This window comes from Corapipo altera, unplaced genomic scaffold (assembly GCF_003945725.1).
Source record: "Corapipo altera isolate COAL_440 unplaced genomic scaffold, ASM394572v1 23b, whole genome shotgun sequence".
Lineage (NCBI taxonomy): Eukaryota > Metazoa > Chordata > Aves > Passeriformes > Pipridae > Corapipo > Corapipo altera.
In genome coordinates this window covers 15,332,896-15,352,751 of record NW_020884885.1, presented here as the reverse complement: position 1 = coordinate 15,352,751, position 19,856 = coordinate 15,332,896, and the positions used below count along the sequence as shown (strand labels likewise).

The window sequence follows — 19,856 nt, the reverse complement described above, 5'->3', positions numbered from 1 at the left end:
GTGCTAATGTCAGGAAAATACTCAATTTCTTCACATTCTGTTCCTATTCTACTGCAAAAAGTCCCAAGGAATAACCAAAGGCTTTAAAGAAAAAGAGAAGCAGTTTCTAGAAACTGAAGGTGTATCATGAAAAAACCCCAACCCCACAGGATTACACTCAGTTGGCATTTCTATCCCAGTTACTAGCTAAACGGGAAGCCAACGGTGGAAAACAAATCTGCACAGTTTCTTGGGTTATATGCATGAGGAAATGACCTTCCTGGCAAATTTCAATAACAAAGAGTGGAATTCAGCTTTCAAGCTACTCACAGGTCCCAGCCAACACATGAGGAAACTGCAGAACATCCCACTCCCAAACCTTCACAGTGAATTAATTGACAACTAATTCCCAATAGTCCAAAGAAGAACAGGATTGAAGAGAGGATGCAATGGGTTGAACACAATGATCTTGGAGGTGTTTTCCAACCTTAATGACTCCATGATTCAAAGTGATTTTTTGGCAGAAATAACCACGAATTCTCATGGGTAATCTCATGGAGATTAAAAAGAGATGTCTCCACTGGCAGAGGACATCTACAATTCCTTTCCACAAAATGACAATGGGAGCACGCAAACTGAAGTCCGAAAAACAAATGAGTGTATGGTTGTTGGGATTTTTTTTAGCTTGAAGATTTCATCCTTGCCTTTTAAAGCTGGTTTAAACTAAGGTTTCTGAGTTCCATACAAACTCAGGAAATAACTAGCTGTCACTACAGTGGTCTTTAAAGCTTCAGAAAAGATTTGAGTCTTCTTATGCAGGAAAGTGAAATCCATTGCAGTCTCCTATTTCATCAGCTGCTACACAGCTGGCATGAAGACACTGTGTTGTGAAATACATTTGTGTCTGGTCTGGATTTTCCCCTCTAGCTTTGGCCTCACCTCAACCCTCAAACCCTTCAGTATCTTGGTGACCACGGGCAACCTCGGGGTGATGGAAAACCACTGGACCGTAAGTCTGGTCAAACTGATGCTGCATCGCCCTCTGCAGACGGGGAGGCAACGACTGCCACGGGCTGAGGCAGAAGACACAGAAAAGCAGGGATGCGAGAAAAATTCCTCTGACCGTACTTTTTCTGCGGGTCAATGCAGTCCAGTGGTTGATGAACAAACCTGGAAAGCTCCATTTTCTTGGGGCTCCATTTTCACTGGACCCACGGTGAAAGACTGTATCCAGAGGGATAAAAGATGACACATACAGTCACAGCATTATTTCATTATAATGCTCCCCACTCCCCCCCAAAAACAAAACCAGCATGAAATGGAGAGACCAGCTTTTCTTTTACAAGAGCAAGCCGACCACATCAGAACAGCAAAAATTTCCTCCCTAATGGTTTTCTTGTGGGAATCTATAATGAGCTGCCACAGTATGGAACATCCATATGCGTGCATGCATGCATGCGAGTCAGGGTGAGCATTTGTCTGTATTTACTGAGGAACCCAAAGCTTGCTCAGCCACCTCATAGCTCCCAGCCTATTGCTACCAGCATCTGTTTATTGACCTTTTTTTTTTTTTTTTGCTCCTGAGACATCAGTTGAGCCACAGTCTCAGGTTCTCTGGCTCCACAGATGCTTTGTTCCCCAGTGCTTAATCAGCCCTCTGGCTCTTCAGGAATGACTCAGGTTTTGCATTTCTTTACCCTACAAAGACTTACTTCAAGTTCACACACAAGCTCAAGGAACAAATGGCTCCCAGCAATGGATCAAGAAGGAGTTAGAACAAGCCTCTCAGAGCAACACATGGAACTGGGTGTATGCTTATAACTCGCTGTTTTGATCACCATGGCTGAATTTATGGAATGAATTTGCTTGTAAGGATGTCATAGTAAAGTTAGCAAAAGATCTGCAACTACTCTTAACAATTTCATTGTCTTTAATTACTACTAAATATATGCACAGAGGCATCTTGAGAGCAGAGAGAATGGAACAGGAAACTGCTAGAGGGGAAAAGGCAAAGCTTTCAGCTTACGCTAATGGTCTTAATTTAAGTATCCTTTTGTAAGTTTGCTCTAGGGTTATGTGCGTAAATTTAGTTTTAAAAGTAAAGTCATCTTAAATGCAGAGATACATTTCAACTTCCTCAGATCCCACAGCACAAGACCTACACTTCATGGGTCCATGGCAGCTGTGTGCAAAAGCAGCAGGGACCAGATGGACCAACGTAAGGGGAGCACCTAAATAAAGGGGAGATAAATTTGAGTGAACTCAAAATGGACCTGGTAAAACGGTGATAAAGAAGGGAACACAGGGCAGATATCCCCATCAGACTCCTCAAGGAGTCAGACCTGAGTCTGTACAAACAATCAAATGGACATACCTTCCATGCCAGGAGTCTTCCACTGCTTCTACAGCAAGACACACGCATGTATTTCTCACTACTGTTTGCTGTTGGCTTTCTTAGCCCCATTTTGCATAGTTTCCTCTGGACTTGTGTGTACGTCAGTGAGTAGGACAGCCTGGTCCTGCTTGCTAGGGAGAGGGCAATAGATTTGTCCCAAGATGCCTCTTGTTGTCCCCACAGTGAGGGCAGCCAAAGGGATGACAGAGAGATAAAAGCTGATAACATTTTGGCATGGCTATTTGGCTTGTAAATCTAATATTCCACAAGCACAGACCAGTGTGTATTGGGTGCTTTGTCCAGGGCAGCAGGTCTACAGGAGGTCCACATGATGTAAACATCTCTGAAACCTCTAACAAATACTGGACTTTGTCCTTTAGAGAATCCTGGCATATGCAGTGGAGCAAGAATCAACAGTAGAGAGATGCTAGCAGGGGCAAGATAGGAAATGAGACCTTTGCTGTTTGGCTGGATGACAGGCATCTGATTTCAAAATGCCTGGTGGACCAGGGGATGGTGCAACCTCTTGCCAGTGTTCATTCTTCCTAACACTGGTGGTCTTCCTGGGAGCATCGTGCCAACGCAGAAGGGTGGAGACACCCTTCGCCAGCCACAGCATTCACCCATCTGCCTGCCAGGGAACATCCTAACAAGCAGAACTCAAAAGCTTGTGCCATCCCCAGCATTCACCCATCTGCCTGCCAGGGAACATCCTAACAAGCAGAACTCAAAAGCTTGTGCCATCCCCAATCTTGTGCCATCCCCAGATTTTTGCCTGTGGTTCAGCAGATTTCAGGTCAGACCTGAAACAGGCACAAGGACTATTCTAGCAAACTCTTTGTGTGGACAGTCCAGTGGCTCCTGGGAGGGAATGGGAAAGAGGTGCACTCTCTAGCATTCAGCTCTCTTCTGGGCACTAAGGAAGGTGGGTTTTAGCTCATTGAGCTCTTCTGGTGGTCAGTTCCCGTCTCATCCAGAGGAAGGATAATAAAGGTAACTGCGGGGAAAACCTCTAGTTCTTCACCTGGGGCTCAGCAAAGGCTGTTTCCCAGGTTGCAGTGCCATCTCCTCTGTCAGCATCAACAGCTGCGGGAGGGAAAAACGCAGCTGGCCTTCTGCCTCCGGCTCATTCACAGGGTATTGAAACATTAATTCATCTTCGCACCATAGAGGATGGGGAAAGAAAGTGGGTTGGTTCAACCTGCAATTAGCATGTGATGCAGCTTGAGTGATGGCACGGTATTCCTCGGGGAGCAGAAGACCCAGTGGGAATTCGGGAGGAGGAGGTGGAGGAATGGGCTCATGCTTGCTGCTGAGAGGCAGTAGTTTTAGGGAAGCACGACCAGGGCTGTTCCCAAGGGACCCTTCCAGGCAGTGTGAGCATCCAGCTTGTGCAGAAGCAGGGGGCTGCCCGTGCCCTAGGCCCTGCTGGGAGGTGGGATGGATGACCCCTAGGTGAGGTGACAGGTAAGCAGTAATGTGCTCAGCATCACTCCTTGGCCAAGTGGGGCAGGGCTTGCCTGGGGAATGGAGAAACTACGCAATCTCCAGCATCTCTATTCACACTTTAACAGTGTGGTGGCCTCATTTTCGGATGGATCCTTCAATGGCAACCACTTCCTTGCTCTGGGCTAAACCATGTTGAGTGGCTACATGATCCAGTGTTAGAAGTTAAAGCCACCTCCGTCATCACGCTTTGTGCGATGGTTGCATCGTCACTAAGCCAGACACAATCGCGTACAGAGTGTCTCCTTGAGACCCTGAAGAGCTGCCACGGGAGGAAAAAAACCGTCACAGCCCAAAACCGCTTTCCTCCCTCTAGCAGGCACCATGTGTACGACAGCAGAGGTTGCGTGGTAACGGCAGCAGGAAGGCGCCAGCTTTGCCTTCCCCGCTCCCCGGACGGCACCGAGAGCGAGGTATGTATCAGCGGCAAAATCAGACTTTGAAACTCTCTGAACTTTCCCTTCTGCTTACCGGGGGGCAACACGTAACCGTTTTAAAGCCGTCCTTTGTAGGCGGCAGCTGGTTGTGCTTAGTTGAACTGTTATGTGAGCCAGGGGGACGGGAACAGGGTGTTTGTAGGAAGAAAAAAACTCGGGGAGATGCTGAGATTTTGGGGGTGAGGGAGGAAGGGAGGCAAGTCACTATGTTGCCTAGAGCCTCTCGGCATTTCAAAACCTTTCTTTGCTCTGTCTCGTGAAAATCTGAATGAGCTTTTACTGGGGCTAAAAGTACTGGGAAACAAAAGGGAGACAGGGAGTTGCCGGCAGCCGGAGGAGGAAACGAGCCGAGTGATGACGAACGCCTTCCAGCCCTGGCCAAGCGCTGGCACCCTTGCCCCGCCGCGGGATGTGCGGGAGAGCCGCTGGTCACTGGGGTCGGGGGAAAATCTAGGGAGGGGACAGTCACGGCAGCGGCAGAAGTCTGGCGCGCCCATCCTCCATCGCTGTCACGGCTTCGTTCCAAACAGCTTAGAGAGAGGCCTTTGTGCCAGCGAGGTTCAGCCCGTCTGCTCGGCAACATGTTGCGCTAACGAGGGAAACAGAGTGAAAAGATGCGTCATGGATAGGACCGGTGACAGGGATGGAGAACGGGGACATCCCTGTGCCCCTGCGCCCCTGTGCACAAGCTCTCTGGCAAGGTGGAAAGCGGGGACACCACAGAGGAATGGATGTTTTTGTTGTTCCCAGTTCAAACAGTTCCCGGTTTCGATCTGCCTGGGGAAGTACAAGGCGGGTCCTGTTTCCCCCGGGCCAAGACCCTGCCATGGTGCCTCTCCTCTGGGTGATGGATCCCCATTGTCCTCCAGGTCCCAGCATGGAGCACAGGTTGCCCTCCGAGCCAGCTGGGACACCACCTCACTTTTACTCTCATCCTTTGTGCATCCCCTAATTATAGGGATTTCTCCTGCTCCTGTTCTCCTGTCGTGTATCCCAGTGCTCCTGCTCCGGCTGGGGAGACTGGGGTGGATGGGAAACAGGGGCAGTAGGGGATGGGAGTAGAAGGAAAGGGAGGAAAAGAGAAGGAAAATAGGTAAGTAGGTGAGAAGAGGAAGAAGAGAAGAAATGGGGTAAGAGGAGGGATAGCGGAAAAAGGAGGACAGAATTGTGGAAAAGGAACAAAAGAGGGAAAGGGAAAAGAAGGGAGGAGGAGGAAAAGAAAGAGAGAAGTAGGGAGAATACTGGGAAAGGGGGAAGGAAGGAAGGGAGAGAGGGAGAAGATGGGGGAAAAGAGGGGGGAAGGGAAGAAAAAGAGGAAGGGGGAAGCACAGGAAAGAGAGGAAAGTGAAAGGTGAGAAGGGAAAAAGGAAAAAGAAGGATGTGAGAAAAACAGGAAAAAAGAGGGAAGGAAGAAGACATCAAGGAAAAATATAAAGGAGGGGGGGAAAGAAAAGAGGGAAAAGGGAAAAAGAAGTGGGGAAAAGGGAGGGAGAGGGAAGCAGGGAGAAGTCAGGAAAAAATTAAGAAAGGGAAACACAAAAAAGGGAAAAGAGAGGAGAAACGGGGGAAAAAAGGAGAGACAGAGGAAAAGGGCGTAAAAGGAAAAAAAGGAAAAAAAGGGGGAGGGAGAAGGGACAAATCCCGCCCCTCCCCGCCGCGTTACCAGGCGGAGCCGGGAGGAGCGGGCGGCAGCTGCGCGGTGGCGGCGCGGCGGTAGGAGCTGGGGGAGCAGGGCGGGGGGGGGCTGGGGCGGAGGAAGGAAGGGAGGGAGGAAGGAAGGAAGGGAGCGAAGGAAGGAAGGTTGCTGGAGTTAAGCGCTGCCCGCGGTGCGGGAGCTGTCGGGCGGCGGTGGAGCTGCGGGCACAGGGCGGGTGCCCGCGGCGGACGGGCCGGGCAGGGGCAGCGGCGATGGCGGGTGTGCCCGGGGGGCAGCGCCGGGCCGGGGCTCGGGACCCCGGAACGGGATCCCCCTCGGCTCGCAGGGAGGTGGCAGAGCTCGAGGGGGTCGGGGGAGAACGTTTTGTCGATCCGGGTTTAGGGGAAAACCCGGCAAGTGCCGGGGAGGGCTCTGAGTGTCCCCTGGCGTGTCGCCGCGGGCGGGGGTTGCTCCGACCCGCATCACCCCGTGACACGTGGGCTGTGGTGCCATCCCACGGAGGCCGTGGGCCGGCATTCCCGGCAGCGCCCGCGTTGGGAAGGGCAGAGGCCGAGCACGTCCATGAGCTCGTGATCCCGCTGGCGCCGTGTCCCGGGTCCCGCCGTGATTCCCGAGCGCAGCCCCGCGGTCGGACGCGTCTCCTCCTCACGTGGGTGAGGGGTTTGTTGCGGACGAGACCTGACGTGAGCTCTGACGCCGAGCTCGCCTCCGAGAAAAGCGAGTTTGGCATACCCGCGATGCTGTAGCAGCAGGAGGTGACTGGGAGGGAAAGCGGTGGTTAACTGCAGTTCGCATTCCGATGTGATAGCTCAGGGGATTATTTCTTTTACAAACTCCCTGTAGTCTGAGTCATGTTGGCCAAAACGGGGGACCAAGGCTGCATTTTGTCACCTACTGCAGCGCAGCTTCTAATCCCATCCACTGCAAACTAAACCTGGAGCTCAGCTACTGGGCTTGTCGTGGTTTTGTGCACATTTATCTGGAGCTGCTCTGCAAGGGGCAGTGTTTACATCAGTTCAGAAATGCAGGTTGACTGCAGAGCAAAAAAATTCCTGCTTACCGGCTTCTGGTACTTGACTTGCCCCACCAGAGCAACCTTTCAAACCTCGGAATCAAGTCATGAAGGAACGCTTTTCCCATCCACCGAGGTTTCACTTCTCACATACAGACACATGACTCACACGATTTTTAATTTGAGCCCAGGCAGTTCTCATGTTCATTTTTCTCACTGACCCTAATTCTCTCAAAAATATCCCAGTTTTAATTATAGCTTGAGGTAGCTGGTAGAGCTTGGCATCTGTGTGGCTCAGTAGTGCAATAGTAACACTAGGGCCTCTGAAAAGCTCGTTCTGGTTAAGCTCCCTTGGAGAGGGAAGGGAAGCTTCCCAGTTTCACACAAGCAGCTTTCAGATAACCAGATAACCGGCTGTTTGCATATCTCTCCAGGATTCCTATTACCCTCGTGGAGAATGGCCTTGACAAGTCCCAAACAATACCATTCCAACTCTGCTGGCTTATACTGGTGCTTGCAGCAGACTAGTGTTGGAAAAATATTATCTGTCTCCTTTGCACAATGTGACTCATAGCTGAGAGCTGAGGGGGTTGGAGAATGTTGTTGCTTCTCAGTCAATTAGAAAAAAAAGGTGGTTTTGTTTTGTTTTATTTTTCAGGTCTTATCTCAACTGTCAAAATGGAGCTTGACATCCAGTGTGAGGAGATGAGCCCATCTAGATGGGCTGAACTTCTGACTACAATGAAATCCTGCAAAACCATCAGGTAGTAACCAGTTGTGTATCATCTCTTCTGAGTAAGAACTGTTGCAATTCTCTCCTGTGCTCTTCACCTTCAGAACTGCTTGACATAGGACTTAGAAATTGATCAGCAACAGTATTGATTCTACCTATTTTTATCCAGAAAGTTAAATTAATTTAAAGTTTTTCAACAACAGATAAACATCGTTTGGTATGAAGCAGTGTTGCCCTGATTCCGTGGTGTGCCATCGAGCTCAGCTAGGTGATGTGATTATCTAATATTTGATCACCATTTTGGTTATTCTGCTTTTCTCCCTCAAGAGGGGGAAGGCATCACCCTGTGCTCATTAGGTTGCACATTCTTTGGGCTGCAGCTTAGATGCTGTCTTAACTTTTGCTTAATAGTCACACACAAGCCACCTGCCATCGGCTTTTAATTCTTCACTTGACCTTCAGAAGTACCAACCTTCTTTGTTGAGCAGACAGCATGAGGGAACCCTCTCCTGGGGTGTAAAGTGTAGGACAGGGCCCAGAAGAGTTGCTCTTGCAGTCTTTCACCTCTGCTGGTTAGGAATTTACACCCCACAGACTGGTATCATCCTGCTCAGGCTGGAGAGGATGGGCCACATCATGCCAGCAATGCCTCGGAGGACATCAGCCAGGGTGAAGATGGCTTGCTTTTGTTTTGCAAAAGAGCTTTTGCAGGCAAGCTTCATGGGCCTGGCCTTGACTTCCCAAGGCCTGTCCTGGGTGGCAGAAGGCAGTGGGATGGTTGTCTCCTGGGCAGAGGCTGGGCTACTCCAGATGTAGTAGATGAGAGTGGCTGCAGCATGGATTGTTCATCAGTACTGAACACAGTCTCATTGGGAATCAAGTCTTCTTACCAGAGGAGCAGAAGGAGAAACCTAGTGGACCCTCAGTTTTCATACTGTTGTCTAAGAAAAGTGACCAGGCAACTTTTGGCAATCCTGACTGTGGCTGGGGCTGTAGGGTTCTTTGTGACACCTTCCTTTTCCCCCATGTCTTTTCTGCCTCCCTCTGTGGCTCTCTGCCTGTCCTGGGCTCCTGATCCTTTCCTTGGCTCTCCTTTCAATTCAGTTAACCCACATCAGTTTAGCAACAACGAGAAAAATGCTGATGTCCAGTGGGAGAAACTGCTGCCATACTGCAAACTCACCATTTGTGTGCTGAGATTCACGGTGGAGGGAGATGGTGCAAACCAGCATGACTCACCTACAGGAGACCAAACTGCTTATGGGTGTCTCTGGAGCTGGCTGAAGATCCAGCTTGGCTGTTCTCAGTGCAGAACCAGTCTGACAGCCTGTGAGCTGCCTCTGGTTAGACGTGGCCTCAGATGGCAGGCAGTTTGCCGCTATGACTGTCTAAATGAAGGTGCATCCTACAGCTGAAGGGGAATGATTTGTGCCCTCTGTGCAGCACAGAGAAGGAGTGAGGCTTGGGGAACTGCCACCCAGCCCTTCCTGTACTGCAGCCCTGCAGAGGGCACATCTTGTTTTGGGCCATGCAACACTCAGCAGGTCACACACATACTCCAGTTCCTGGAGGCATCCCAGGAACTGCAGAGGACTAAATTGCCCACTTTGCTTTAAAAGGGAATGCTCCAGCCAGGGAGAACAGAGCAGCTCTGGGGACTAAAATGCTCCTTCTTTCTGTGTCTTTCAGGTTGGATGACTGCAATCTCTCCAGCAGTAACTGTGAGGATCTCTCTTCCATCATCAATACAAATCCATCCCTCACAGAGCTGAAGCTGAACAACAATGAACTGGGAGATGCAGGTGTTGAATACCTGTGTAAAGGGTTGCTGATGCCAAGCTGTAGCCTACAGAAGTTATGGTAAAGCCCCATTTTGTCTTGCTCTAACATGCTGTCATGAATGAGTGTTTTAAGGTCACTTGAATCACTGGCAAAGATATTGGCAAAAGCAGGTTTAATATAAAAGTGAAAACACAACAAAGTTCACTGGCAAGTGAACTTTTACTAGATGGTTAAAGCACAAAGAGAAAAAGCAAACAAAAAGCTAAAATAAATCTAAAACCAATGTCAACCCAAAAGTTATCTTCATGGAGGCTGGGGTGGGAGGAAGGATAATGGTATGGATAAAAAGGAATAAAGAAGACTTTCCTGTTGAGTCTCAAGGTTCAGAGTAAACACCCTTGCTAACCTGAGCCCCAAACTTGACCAACAGTTTAGGCCTAAAGGTTTTAACATCACTTAAACTTAACAGCATTTAAGCGATAGTTTAAATTAAACAATTTAACAAAGTATTCATTTAGAATTTACTATAGCACAACAGTTAAATCAGGCCTAACTTACAAATCTAAAGTACTTAAGAATCTAGGAGAGCAACAATCATAGTACATTTGCTGTAGCATATTGACACCTGCACACACACAGACCTAAATAAGTAAGTACAAGGTGCTTGCATCTTCTCAGCGGGTGAAGGATTGAGCCTTGAGGGGGGATGGTGTCAGCACAGGGTCCATCGTTGTCATTTGGCAATCCTCTGAGTATAGCCAACTTCAGAGTTCGCCAGCTGACTCTGAGAGGCCCCATTCTGGTTGCAGCCCACTGTGGTTCAGGAGAGCTCAAAGGGTCTCACTTTGGACTGCTGTTTATAAGGTCATGAGAGAGTGGGCTTTAGTCGTAATAATTTTTCATCCTGTTCGGTAATTTTCTTTGAAACTTTGATAAGGAAAACATTATTCCACTTGGGTTATTATTCAGGCAAGAAAAATAAGTTTCTAAGGCTGTTCATTAAAACAACAGGAGCTCATTAGACAGCGTTAGTTCCTGGGAACAGACAGTGGGGTTTTTTGTAAGTTCAAGGGGACCTTAGCCCAGGTGCTGTTTGTCAAGGCCGAGGCCCAAGGGAAGGGAGGGAATGCACCACTACATGTGCTTGCAGGCAGCTAGAGGTGAAGTCATGAGGCAAACTAGTATGTGGTGGCAATAAGAGCCGCCATTACCGTGGTCAGATGGCTGGAAAACCCCAGCAGTTTGTATGTAAGTGGTATATTTATTGGAATAGTCCAGATCATCAGCCTCTCTTCATTTTCCAGCACAGAGGGAAGGACAGGTAGGGTTTTCCCAGCCACGCAAAGGCTTTCTGGGGACTTTCTTTAGAAGAGGTGCTAGATCTTTCTGCAGTCTAGGCAGCTGAATTATCTGTTTAGGCCAGCTTAAACAGAAGGATGACCACAAAGGGCCCCCACTCTGCCATTAGCACATACTTGACATTGTCACAAATGCATTTTTCAAAGGGCTCTTCTGCCAGTATTAAGCATGGTATTCAACATGTGGTCTGGTTTGCTTTCTCCTTTCTCTGGGAGCCAAGCAAAAGGGTGTTCTTATGAGCCTTGGTCTTTCAAGAGCTGTCAACCTTTCTGCATTCTACCAGACTGGCTCAGTCTCAAGCCTTGTCTTCTCAGCCAGGCAGAGCCAGCTTGGTTCGGGACAGCATGTTTTGTAGAGGCACCCCACCACATTATAACATTAGTGGGCTTCAATCAGCAACCCCGGTGCAGGAGCTTTAGTCAGAGCCAGTGGCTGCTGCCCCTGCTCCTCAGAAGCCCTCGAAGAGATGGTTTCTCTGTCCAGCATCTCTTCTTCATGATACTGGAGTCCTCCAGCTTGTGAAGGGGGTCTAGGACACTACCTTGTAAAAATCATTTGCCTTTTAAACCAGATATGCCTGCTTCAAAGTCTCTGTGTCCCCTGCAATGAGGACTCACAGACAAATAGAGGGAAGGTTGACTGTGAAGCTAATCAAATTGCAACTCTCTGATGAGGCTTCAAGAAATAACTGTGTACTGGAAGACTTAAGTAATTTTTCAGAGAGTTTGTCCTAGGCTTCACACTTCTCCAGATGCTCAAGTGACAGCTTGGGTTAGGCTTTCTCAGTTCTATAGAAATATAATTGTCCGTTTTTGGGGTTCTAGTGAGGTGCCTTAGGAAATAAAAGAGCAAACAAACCCAAGTCAAACTTAGTACCTCCATTCACGACCTCTCTCCGTTGCCACAAAGTCCTGTCCGATAACTATATAAACATCCCATAGCATTACTAGCACAGTTCCTGTGCTACTTCTCCAAGCCTGAGTGCTGAAGGATCAACTTTGTAGACCCTTCTTAGAGTATACCAATAAACATCTAAATGATATCCATGGATTTAAGCCAAGTAGGATGAAATTTTAACTTCTGGCTACTCTGGGACATATTTCTAGAGGGGGCAAGAAATCATAAGATGCCGCTGCTTTCTCTCTGGGATCAGCCTCGCGATAATTAAAACAGTTCTATAAAGCAGTTGTGGTGCTACTTCATGTAAGGTGGATCCTTATTTATTCTGTTGGAGGTGCTGTATGAGCAATTATGCTGAAGGAAGCATGGGAGCTATTATTCATGGTACAGATATAATACTAACTGAGAGAATATTTTAACATCTGTAAAACAGCAGCACTAACCAGGATATATCGTTTCCTAGAGGGTTAGTGCCATGGTGTCCTTTCCAAGCTCAAACCTTGGCAGATACACCTTGCTGAGAAGAGCCTCTTTAATTCTGGGGGTGCATTTCCCTCACCCTGGTTGCCTCTCTCCTTCAGGCTGCAAAACTGCAATCTGACAAGTGCCAGCTGTGAGACCCTGCGATCTGTCCTCAGTGCACAGCCATCCCTGACAGAGCTGCACGTGGGTGACAACAGACTGGGAACTGCTGGAGTGAAGGTGCTGTGTCAAGGGATGATGAACCCCAGCTGTAAGCTGCAGAAGCTACAGTAAGTAGTCACTGGGATTTTTTGGTCATCAGACAGGTCATGCTTGTCTTTCCCTTGAGAGAAGCAGGAGTTTTGTTCCCAGATGTGGATTTCTTCTTGTTTTACCTGAAATGGTGTCACACTTATTCACACCGGTTGGTCTCGTGGGTTTATAAGACTTGGGTGTCTGTTCCCATAGGCTTTGTTTAGGCCTCCTGGCAGTGGTGGCTATAAATGCAGGACCTCTTAGATGTCCAGGGGACATCAGATTCTGCTGCCCTTGGTCTTTGTTTTGTGACTGAGTAGGACCTTGGTCTATTTGCAGCCTCCATCTCGGGCTGGGAAGGCCCGATGGTGAGGCTGTGAGATGGTATTGCAGTGCAGAGCTCAGCCATGTGCTCCAGGGCAGCCTGTGCAGTGGTTTAATGGAGGATTAGTGTAAAAATGGGTGGGTAATTAGTCTTGCTAGGGTCCCCTAGGATCTGGTTTAAGAATTAATGCTTCCTGCAATGAGCAGAGAGATGCTGTTAAAAACTCTTATGGTTATCTCTGTCTTTATGCGTTGCCTGGTCTCAACTCATGTTGGCATCTTTTCTGCCCTGGCTAACACACACTTTGCCCACAGCTGATTCTTGCAGGTCGTGAGACGTGGTAAAGACAGTTGGTTTTTTTGCCTGGATTTCTTTTCTTCTTGCAGGCTGGAGTATTGTGAACTCACAGCTGATATTGTGGAAGCTCTCAATGCCGCTCTGCAAAGCAAGCCCACCCTGAAGGAACTCAGCCTGAGCAACAACACTCTGGGAGATACAGCTGTAAAGCAGCTGTGCCGGGGACTGGTGGAGGCAAGCTGCAACCTAGAGTTACTACAGTAAGAAAGAGCTGGACATCTCTAATTTCAACCAGTCCTGCCACTAGTCATACCATCCATAAGACAGTAAAAATTATTGCCAGGAATACTTGAAATTTAGGCCAGATTTTCTGCAGGCTCAGATTTATGTAACAGGAGGCTATACACAAACGAGTGTACAGCTTTCAGTTTTGGAAATTTTGGTACCACAGGTTACACCAGCACTTACAAGGGGGGACTGCTCGCCAGTGTCTCAGAGCAGAGGAATAAGTACCCTCAGTGGCTCCAGTTCTTAACTTTTGAATTACTAGCCAGCTGAGCATACTTATTAGAGCCCTTTTTGGCTACAAAACAGAGGTGCTGGACTTGGCCTTGTATCTGGGGTAAAGCCCTTGAAGGGCTTTAGGGTGGAAGCATGATTCATTTTATACTGCCCCTGTGGTTCAGCAGGGGTTGGCTCAGCGGGGACTCACTGTATGATACAGCCAAAAGTTCCTCTTAAAAGGGATAATCAATATAAAGTGGGAGTTTGGCAAGAATGATCCTTGCTTTAATGGTCATGAATAGGTAGGTCAGAGTAAAAATGCCCTGCAGCCTCATGAAATGCAGGAGCAGTGTGTTGCCTCACCCAGAGCCCATCTAGGACACCTGTATCATTTCTGAGCCTTGTAGGATCTAGCAATGCCCAGCTGGGCTGCACTGGTTTGCAGCAAGGAAGCAGCACATCTGCACATCTGAGACCCTTCTCAGTCTGAAGTGGGCGTGTTGGAGTGTATCTAATACAGCAGGTCTGGATCAGCAACTCCAACTGTGCTTTTTCATGCAGCCTGGAGAACTGTGGCATAACCAGCGACAGCTGTCGGGATATTAGCACTGTTCTCAGTAACAAGTCATCACTGATGGATCTCTCTGTGGGGGATAACAAGATTGGAGACTCTGGGCTGGCTCTGCTTTGCCAAGGACTGATGCATCCTAACTGCAAAATCCAGAAGCTGTGGTAAGTGTGGGAAGAGGTTTCTTAAATCCCTTGTGCAGCCCCCAGGCTTTCAAGGTTGTGCTGCTGGTTCACTCCTAAGTGGAAAGCGTCTCAGTTACCCCCTCGCCCCAGTGAAAAAAGAATGTCTCAGCTGCAGATTAGTTCCTTCTCAAAACTGGTGGAGCAAGCAGAGCCACGCTGAAATCACTTGGATCAGATTCTGGGAAGAGTGCAGATGGAAGTTTGCGGTGGCATTGTCTTGGTTTCCTGTTATCTGTCTACTAGAATTGCATGTTCCCTTTTTGTGCATGTGTGTTAAAAACAGAGCTTTTGCTGCAGCAGTTGGAAAGTAAGGAGAAAGCTGTGTGATACGATGCATGAGTGGGTTTTGTAAAGGATAGAAGAAAATGAGATGATGTAACCAGAAATTCAGACTACTAAAATGGGATTCTGTTTTCTGATCTAAGTCATTCTTTGGAGAAAATAATGTTTTTTTCTTCCCTGCAGGTTATGGGACTGTGATCTCACAAGTGCTAGCTGTAAAGATCTCTCCAGACTCATCAGTACAAAAGAGACCCTCACAGAGATCAGTCTAATAGACAACAACCTGAGAGACTCAGGGATGGAAATGCTGTGTCAGGCGCTCAAGGATCCCAAATCTAAACTTCAGGAGCTATGGTGAGCTGCTGTCAAGTTTCACGTATCCACTGCCTTCTTTGAAGGCTTCGCTGAAGAAAGATGTAAGTGAAGTAGTGCCCACCAGATTGATGCTCAGTTGCAATGGTTGTATAAACAACTTGTGCTGGTTGTTAATGAAAGGATTTATGGAGTTGAAGAGGGTTTTTTTAGATTTACAAACTTAAAAGGTATTTATATTTCTAAACTTGTAGACACTTTGAAGATCTGCCCCATAGTCCTGTTAATAGGAGACCAAACATCACTTGTAGAGCTTCTAATATATTTTATCATGCAACAAATGTCAGCTGAGAGACTTTTGAAATTTGAAAGGCCTCATGTAATAGCAAATTGAGTGCTGTGATCAGATATCTCAGGTTCTCCACTGGATCTAATCTTTCTCACTGATCAGCCAAAAGAAGCTGTAGTGACATAAAGAGTTCTCAGCATCCTATCCTGTTGACTGTGTTACCCTTTAGTCTGAGAAGGTCTGGTGGCCAGGAGAGGAAATTTGTTCTTTTGCTTAGAAACTGAACAAGCAACACTTGAACTTTTCTACTTTGCAAATTCAGCTCCTGCCCCAGTTGGGTTTTGCCCTACACTGGAGGCTTGGAAGAAGTCAACCTCAGGAGTGCATGGTGGAGCCAGGAGTGACTGTTAGAGCAGTGTGCTTCATTTTTGATTGTCCCTGTGCTTGATGGGCAAATGCCTTTTGTAGGTGCACGCTCTGAGACAGACATCCCACATATAAGAGTGGGAGAGGTGCTGCTTAGAAAGAACGGAGCAGATGGGGGTTGAGGGGAGTACAGTGATTGTGGGAAAACTCTGGTTCCTCTGTTCCCACTACCTGGGCTCCTGTTAGGCAAATGTAGAGAAGTGAACGGTGCCTGATACTCTCTAGATCTCCCACCTAGATCTCATGTCACTTTTGCCTTGCAGGGTTAGGGAGTGCGGCCTCACGACTGCTTGCTGCAAGGTTGTCAGCTCTGCTCTCAGCACCAACAAGCACTTGAAAGTACTGCACATGGGTGAGAACAAGTTGGGAGATGCAGGTGTTGAACTCCTCTGTGAAGGGCTGCTGCACCCCAACTGCAACATCCAGTCCTTATGGTAAGGTGCACCCTCAGAAGTCATCTTCTCTCTTGCTGTGTTACCCTTCCAAGACTGTGCAGAGAGAGAGAGACAGCAATAGGTGTTAGTGTGGTATTTTTTTGTTTTCTTCATTATGAAACAATTCGCACCACAAGCTGATGTTTAAGTAGTCCAGGAGCAAGTCAGTGGAAGCGACGCCTTCTTCTGTGTATTCTGTCACTCATGATCTCGAAAGTACAGGCTGGCACCTGTGTGACAGTGCATTCATAGCTGTCCACAGGTGCTGTCCCAGGTGCAGAACTGAAAGTTCACAGCACAGTGTACCTGGGACAAAGAGTGGGGAGGCTGGAGTGATATTGCTTTGTTGTGGGAGCCATGCACTGTAGAGCTCCTGGTGCCCTTCTCCAAACTCACGTGCAGGGCCTCTCTCAGGTGGGACACTGAGATGGAGAAACTGCTGGTCGAGGTGTGGTGTGCTTATTCTCATGCCTGCCAGTCTCAGTGCAAAGCCTGCCTGGATTCACCTGTTGCCCCTTATTCCCATAGTCCCTATGGGTGCAAATACAAGTACTGATCCAGCCTCAATGGTAGGAGTAGGAGGCCATCTGGAGCATCACCTCCAGCCCTGTGGTGGGATTCGCCTTCTCCACCTGCCTGTCCCTTCCCAGGTGGGCACTGAGCTCTGGACTGTGTGATGCTCAGGGCACCTCAGTGCTTTCTCCATGCCTCTGGACAGAAGCCGGAGTTGTGCTCTGATGCCTGAGTCTTACAGTGAGTGAGTTGAGCCAATGGGTTGTGGGAGGCATAAGTAAGACTGGAAGTGTCTTCCAGAAAGATATGTTTGCTGACCAGTTAAAGCTTCTCAACTGAGAGGTCTCAATTGCCCTTTTTAGAGAGATTGTTGCAAGTCTCAAATAGTACCACATAGTACTAAAGTTTAGAGATGATTTATGATCACTTTAAACCAAAAAGATGATGCATGGTGTTGAAGTTGGGAATATCTTCTATGGGTTCCTTCTACCCCTGTAGCCATACGTTGTTAAGCTTTAGGGAGGACTTCTAGGTGTTCAGCAGTCACCATGAGGGCGGCTGTCTCTGTGCTGAGACCACGGGCCAGCCCCTGCTGGTATCTCAGAGCTGTGAGCTTCACAGATATTGCTGCTCCGTGCTAGGATGTCTGTGTCTGCTGTCTGAGGGTGGGCTGGTGGTCCCTGGAGCCATGGCTCGCTGCAGTGTCCTCTCCCTGCTCTCCCTGCAGGCTGGGTAACTGCGATCTGACGGCAGCCTGCTGCGCCACCCTCGCCACCGTCATGACCACCAAGCAGTGCCTTACTGAGCTGGACCTGAGCTACAACCCTCTGGAAGACGAAGGCATCAGGAAGATCTGTGAAGCCTTGAGGAATCCCAGCTGCAACGTGCAGCAGTTAATGTGAGAGATGTTTGTGGCCCTATTGTGTTCCCTCTGGGAGGTGGTGAACTCAGAGAGCTGAGAGGCTGTGGGGAGGGGGCTGCAAGCACCGGCTCTCTGGGAATTGCACCTGAGGGCAACTAGTGACCGGAGGGGATTCAGATGTCGTCTGCATGTCCAAGTGACATGACCACAGTGCCTTGATCTGCTTTGGTCCATAGGGCCAAAGAACAAGGAGAAGGTGATGCTGGTGAGAGAATAATAGGGCTCTGGATTGTAAAGCATGTTTTTGGCTGTTGGGCCAGACTCAAACCTAGATGGGGCCCTTCCTGTTATATGATCTTCCCATACTGGCCATCTGTGCATCGGTCTCTTTCTTTAGCATGAGGATGCTCACTAAACTTTGCTTGCCTTTTTGTTTTGTTGTAGTTTGTATGACATTTTGTGGAGTGCTGAAGTGGATGATGAACTGAGAGCCTTGGAAGACTCCAAGCCTGAAGTGAAGATCATTTCATGAGTGGTGACTGCCTGCAAAACAACATCAAAGCAACATCCTCTTCTTAATCTGAACTTTCCATACATGAAGCTAATTAACTTAATAGAGAATTTTCTTGTACCGAAACCATTTTTGGATTCCCTGAGTGGGTGTCTGGGGAGCTGATTGATCTCCTGTGCATCTCTGGATGTACTAACTCTGAGGCTCATGAAAGCTGCAGCATCACTATCCTTGAAATAAACAATTACTGTCTTATAGAAGTGGGTCTCTAGCCTTTAGGAGCTCTTTAATCCTATAATCCCTTCTAATGAATTAGTTGGGCTTTAAAGAGAGCTCCTTTCCCAAGGCAAGAGAACTACCCACTGTATTGTTACTGCATGTTGCTTTTGATAGGTCTCTGAGGAAGGCTTTCAAAAAAAAGAAATGTTTTTTAATCTAAAATGGAGTTCTCCCCTGTCTTTCTCTGAAAGAGTTATTGGAAAAGCAGTGGTGGCCAAGGCACTAGAGAAGAAAAGAATTGAGCAGCTGTTCAGCTGTGTAATGTCAAAACTGGTGTCCTTTGAAAAGTGATTTTCCTACAAAAGATGCTGTATGCATTCCTGCTAGTATGGGAAATTATTAAACGATTGATGTGTTTGCTCTGGCAAAGAGTGGTTCTACAGGAACTTTATACTTAATTTTTCTACTTATAAAAATAAAATATATCTGTATATTTCTCCTTTAAGACCAACCTAATCTCTTCTGAATTACAAGCTTGTTTTACTTGTTTGGTTTTGGTAACTCTTTAACTGAAATGTCAGAGATCTTAGTCAAGGCCTCAGGTAGACAACAAGCCTAGAAGACATTCCAGTTTTCAGGGAATTCTGACTGGCTTTTCATGCCCAGTCAGAGTTTTAATAAACCTTGTTCAAGGGTAAATGCATCTCTTGCATGCCTAAAACACAAAAGAATGAACACAGCTTTAAAAATGTAGAAGGAGAACCTGGCATTGCCCTGGGGTGGCCTTGCAGGAAGAATGCCAAAAAAATCCCATTCCCCAACATCTCTTTCTGGAGTGGTCACTTGGTGTTTCATTCACTTGCAAGTCCTGCATGGGCACCCAGGTTCATAGAATATGCTGAGTTAGAAGGGACCCATCAGAATCATCGAGTCCAGCTCTTGGCCCTGTGCAGGATACCCCAAGCATCACACCACGTGCCTGAGAGCACCCTCTGGGCTTTGGCTTCTGATACTCACCTATTGATCACGTAGAGGCTGTAACTGGCTTTTTTTTGACCTAAAATACTTGAGCATTGTTTCTACAACAGCCTTCACAAACCTCAAATGGTGCCTGTGAAACAGTTTAATTGTGTCTTCAGGCAGGTGTGAAGGATAGGATTTGTCTTTTCCTCGAGGCATGTCTCTTGATGCTGCCCAAAATGCTAAAAAACCACTCCTTTCTGCTTTGGTCTTCCTCATCAATAAAAACTTACCCATTCTAAGGAGCTCATTAATTGGCTTTTCAGTTCATGGTCTCTCCTGGACTTGGCATGCACAGGATTCATCTCAAGCTGGGGGAGAATATAGGGCTGCAGAGAGGAAAGAGAAAAGTAGGGGGAGCCAGGAAAATTAAGCATCTGCTTGGGTGTAAAGACAACTCTCTAGAAAGACACAGCAAATATTAGAAACAGATTTCTGAGAGTACTTGGTATAGTGGATAGAAAAGGATGTCTGAAAGGGAAGCAGAGGTGCTCCTGGGCTGCTCCCAAAGCAGTTTGTGGTCTGGCAGATTGAAGGTGAGGTGGTTTGCAGGCAAATCCTCCCTTGCCCCCATCTAGTGTGCAGGATGGGCTAAGGACTGCATCATCCAAAGCCAAACCCTAGCTAAACTA

General features: G+C 47.8%; 1 protein-coding gene across 2 annotated transcripts; it reads left to right on the top strand.

Annotated features, from left to right (window-relative positions):
- Positions 1-1,419: 1,419 nt before the first annotated feature.
- On the top strand, positions 1,420-18,709 carry RNH1 (ribonuclease/angiogenin inhibitor 1). 2 transcript variants are annotated; one of them, XM_027642305.1, is made up of 11 exons: positions 1,420-1,446; positions 4,200-4,293; positions 7,645-7,750; positions 9,409-9,579; positions 12,342-12,512; positions 13,189-13,359; positions 14,165-14,335; positions 14,822-14,992; positions 15,929-16,099; positions 17,340-17,510; positions 17,919-18,709. In XM_027642305.1, exons 1-11 carry the CDS (start codon positions 1,435-1,437, stop codon positions 18,004-18,006), a joined length of 1,497 nt encoding a protein of 498 aa, XP_027498106.1. In that variant the 5' UTR covers positions 1,420-1,434; the 3' UTR covers positions 18,007-18,709. The 2 variants fall into 2 exon arrangements, with proteins under 2 accessions (XP_027498106.1, XP_027498107.1); XM_027642306.1 differs by lacking the exons at positions 1,420-1,446; positions 4,200-4,293 and adding an exon at positions 5,972-6,030.
- The last annotated feature ends 1,147 nt before the right edge of the window (positions 18,710-19,856 follow it).